The sequence below is a fragment of the Propithecus coquereli genome, unplaced genomic scaffold (assembly GCF_000956105.1).
Source record: "Propithecus coquereli isolate 6110/MARCELLA unplaced genomic scaffold, Pcoq_1.0 Scaffold58, whole genome shotgun sequence".
NCBI lineage: Eukaryota > Metazoa > Chordata > Mammalia > Primates > Indriidae > Propithecus > Propithecus coquereli.
The window spans coordinates 6,725,432-6,730,197 of NW_012151729.1; the positions used below are offsets into that span (position 1 = coordinate 6,725,432).

At 36.2% G+C, this 4,766-nt stretch overlaps 1 protein-coding gene across 1 annotated transcript in view; it reads right to left on the minus strand.

The window, feature by feature from the left end:
- Positions 1-4,766, minus strand: part of RBM27 (RNA binding motif protein 27) — an 85,536-nt gene that overhangs the window by 15,755 nt on the left and 65,015 nt on the right. Inside the window, exons 12-14 of the mRNA XM_012658243.1 lie at positions 4,662-4,761; positions 2,541-2,837; positions 1,068-1,208 (exon numbers count right to left, since the gene is read on the minus strand). Of these exons, the coding sequence (XP_012513697.1) occupies positions 1,068-1,208; positions 2,541-2,837; positions 4,662-4,761 (538 nt within the window). The remainder of the gene's footprint in view (positions 1-1,067; positions 1,209-2,540; positions 2,838-4,661; positions 4,762-4,766) is intronic.

The window sequence follows — 4,766 nt, forward strand, 5'->3', positions numbered from 1 at the left end:
CTGATAATCACTCCATGGTACATATAAAAATATTCCTCATTCCTCTGTAAGGTAGCATATACTCTACTGTGTGGATGTACTACATTTTAAGTAACCAGTCCCCTACAGATGAGCATGTGGGTTGTTTCCAGTCTTGTGCTATTATAGAGTCTATAATTACTAGCCTTGTACATATGTCTTTTCATATTTTGGCTAGGATACCTTTGGCATAGATTCTTAGGAGGAAGATTATTTTAGAGTAAATGCATACATAATTTTGCCAGATATTATACTGCCAAATTTCCTTTCATGTGGGTTGTATCATTTAGCATTTCCATCAGCATCTAAATTAAATCTCAGATACATTTGGAATTTATCCTAGTTTATGATGTAATTAAAAATGGATCTAATTTTATCTTTTCCACATGGCTATCCAGTTATCCCAGTACTATTTACCAAAAAGTCTATAACTTCTCCACTGATTTGGGATACTTTGTCATCATTCAATAAATTCCTATTTGTAGTCTATTTCTATAATTTTATCTTCTGTCCCACTGCTCTGTCTATTCATGTGCCAGTATCCAATTGTTTCAATTATAGTTACTATATGGTATTTTTTGGGCTAGCCCCCATTGTTGCTCTTTTTTTTTCAGGGTTATTTTTAGCTCTCTTTGCAATAATTACCTTACTCAAGAGTCATTGTACAGATATATTACTGAAAGCAAATGTAACTGCTTAATACATATTTCAAAGTTTGTTTTATTAAGACAGAATACACCTTCACTACATTCTTAACTATATTACAGACAAAAATAACTAAAGAAATGGACTAATAAAAACATTTGTCTATTAATAGCCAAAATTCTCAAAGTCCTTCTTAGCTTTGAGTGGAAAAAAAAAATTTAACAAGCAAATTTCTGACTGAGTCATGGAAATTTGGGAAGTATATATGCCACACACAGGTCAGCTATCATACTTGTCTTGATTAAGGAAATAAGACATTACAAATCTGGATGATAATCAATTTTGTTAAGTTTCTTGTTAATTCATTAAACAACTCTATATTTCAGATTCACAGAAATGCATACCTGGCAATCCTCTCCAGCACCACCAGACTGATTCAACAAGTGTGACGCATCACTCTGGTTACCACTTGCATGTCCAAGACGATGTTTAACAGGAACTTTATTAAGAACATATGCACCCGATGTCTGTGGTTTGTTAATTATCTGGATATACAAAATAAACACTTACATAGTAAAAGTTTAAAAGCAAGCCTAGGAATGGTATAAATTTAGGGTAGTGATTACCATGGGGAAGAAGATAAGAAAATGGGAATGGGAGGGTGCTTTAATTGTCTGTAAAATTTTATTTAAGTGAGGTGGTGATTGTATTATCCATACTTTTTTGGATGTCTAAAATATGTCACAAGTACATGGATATATATGTGTAAAAATTATTATTTTTTAATGTTCCCTCTAATTTTGTAATGTTCTGAAAGACTTAAGAGGTCTTAATTGACGGTAACTTAATAACAGTATGAAATGATCACCTCAAAAACATAATGCAACCTTGGGGTGCATTAATAGCACATGGTCTAATGATCACAGAGGTGATGGTATCACTCTTTTCTACACTATGTATCCGACGTCTAGGGAAAGCATTCACCTCTGGGCTCTAACATGAACTAGGATACAGACAAAAGTGAATGAAAATTTAGATGCAAATGAGCAAGATAATAAATGTAATTGAGGCTATGTACTAAAAGGAATATTTTTTTTAAAAAAGATCTAAATGTATTTAATCTAAACATAAAAATACCTAGCTGGAAATTATAATTATTGTCAATATCTGAATGGCTGTAATGTGTACTGATCCGTTCTTTCCTTCCTTCATCTATTCATGCAAATCTATTCATTTGAGTAATAAGTACCAGGCATTGTTTTAGGCATGAAGGATAGAATGAATACAGCAGTCAAAATCCCAATTATCTTGGAGCTTCTAAGTCAGTTTTAAAAGGAACAGAATTTTTCTATATGGGAAAATAGGACACATGGGTGGATACAAGGGAGACTGATTCTAACACAAAATAAAGTAGTAGTTCTACATCAGAGTTGTTCAGTGGTGGATGGTTACTAAGTGTCCACAAAAATCACTTAAGAGTACTTTTTAAAGATGTACATTATAGGCCCCATATCTAGAGATCAACTCTATAGGTTTGGGAAGGTGAGGCCAGGAATTTGCACCCAGGTAAGTGATTCTGAATAGAACAGCACTTCTCAAACTTTGGGGTACATAAGAATCAACTGCAGAGCTTGTTAAAACACAGATTCCTGGGCACCACCCATAGGGATTCTGATTTAGCAGGATGAGGTGAGGCCCAAGAATTTGCATTTTTCCTAAGAATCTGCATTTGTAATAAGTTTCCAGGAGAGTAGATGCTGCTGGTCTGCAGATCACACTATGAGCTCTGATGTATAATACCCAGGGACTGTGAATTTAGAAATACTGACCTAGAGGGCTGGACTAGAGGACCTTTTACGTCTAATGAATCAGATTACCTTCTGGATACCTCCGTGTACCGTTGACGGGGGAGACTGGGCCACCAGCACCTGCTGCTGATGAAGATGCTGTGGCAGGTGATGGTGCTGCTGTGAGAGGTGACTAAGTGTTTGCTGTTGTTGCAGGAGCAGCTGTGTTGGGGACTGCAGTGCTGGTTGCTCATTATTTTCCCTATGCCACAGAACTCGAATGAATCGGTTGTTTAGAACCGCTTCTGTGCTAGAGATGGCTTTCCTGGCCTCCTCGTTGGTAAGATATTGAATGAGGGCTGCTTCTGGATCACCCTTAAAAGCAACCTTTAAGAAAATAAGAGAAACAACATAAATTCCCAACAGCAGAAAATAGTTAAATAAATTATGGTCCATTGCTATGTAATAAATTATGTCCCTCCACCCCTAGATGAATATGGAGCCCTAAACTCCAATGTGACTGCATTTGGACATGAGCTTTTTTAGAAAGTAATTAAGGTTAAATGAGGTCATAGGGATGGGGCCCTAATGGATATGATTAATGGCCTTAAAAGAATTAGAAAAGATCTGCCTCTCTGTCTCTCTGCCATGCTAGGACACAGTGAGAAGCCAACTGTCTGCAAGCCAGGAGGACAGCCCTCACCACAAACTGAACTGGCCAACACTTTAATTAATTTTGGACTTCCCAGCTACAGAACTGTAATAAAATAAACTTCTGTTGTTTAAGCCACACAGTCTACCAGTCTACAGTATTTATTATAGCAGCCCAAGCTGACTAATTATACCTACCTACATTAAGCTATATTTTTCTAAATGCCATAAAGAATAATGACCCATGAAAACTTTAAGAGAAAAAAGATATAGACATTTGGTATGATCATTATCTTTTATATTTTTTAAGCATGTGAAGCATTTTTTTTCCTGTGACTCCACTGGAAGAATATGAAGCATTTTAAAAAACAGAATGTGGGCCCGGCATGGTGGCTCACGCCTGTAATCCTAGCACTGTGGGAGGCCGAGGCGGGCGGATTGTTTGAGCTCAGGAGTTCGAGACCAGCCCGAGCAAGAGTGAGACCCCGTCTTTACTAAAAATAGAAAGAAATTAATCAGACAACTAAAAATACATAGAAAAAATTAGCCGGGCATGGTGGCGCATGCCTGTAGTCCCAGCTACTCGGGAGGCTGAGGCAGGAGGATTGCTTGGGCCCAGGAGCTCAAGGCTATTGTGTGCTAGAATCATGCCCGTGAATAGCCACTGTACTCCACCCTGGGCAACAGAGCAAGACTTTATCTCAAAAAAATAAATAAATAAACAAACAAAAGATCAACAGTCGTTATTGCCAAGTGGCAAAATCTGGGTGATTTGTTTTTCATTTGTGTTTAACATATTTCCAATTGTTTGTAAAACTAAACATGTACTACTTCTGCAGTTAGGAAAAAAACTGCTTAAAAACCTCTCAAAAAGGACTTTGGTTCAATTCTTTGAAATACCAAGTACCCCAATATTACCTTCTTAAACTAAGATACATTTTGGTTTGATGACAACACTTAAGTATAAGGGGTGACCAAAATTCCAACTTAAACTAGTCATCAAATATCCTCAATTACAGAATAATACCCAACCACAAATTCGTAAATTCAAATATCTAACTAGCAGACAGTGAAACATAAAAGTTACAATTTATTTGATCTTGGATAACACATTACACTGCCTAAAATTCTCAAGATTAGAGCTATCCTCAACAAATTTCTATTTCACCACAATATAAAAATCAGTCAGTAGCTAAGATTACAATCTTAGAAATTACCAAAAATCTCAGCTATCTAGTTATTAGCTACCTAGAATATTAATGCAGGTTTTAAAAAAAATTCGTTTGTTCCAAGACAGAACTCTGAACAAAAATACAGTAACTAGCCCAATGTCTTTCAAGAAGAGGTTGCAGAAAAGAACCAAATGAATTCACAAGAACAAATGTAGTTTAACAATTTCATCGTAAAGGCAGGTATACAGATACATAGTGGAGTTTACAACACTTAGCAGAGATAATCAGAATAACCACTGATTCACTTAAGCAAGCTAAGCTGATACAAATACTTTCCAAGACCCGTAAAATGCCTGGATTATGTCACAGGCATAGCCACATTTTTTACCTGGATATTAACAATAGTTCCAAATTTGCTGAAGTGTTCATTGAGCTTGGTGATGTTGTTCAATTCCTGAGGGATTTTCTTGACTTCTAATTTGGTGTTTGTATA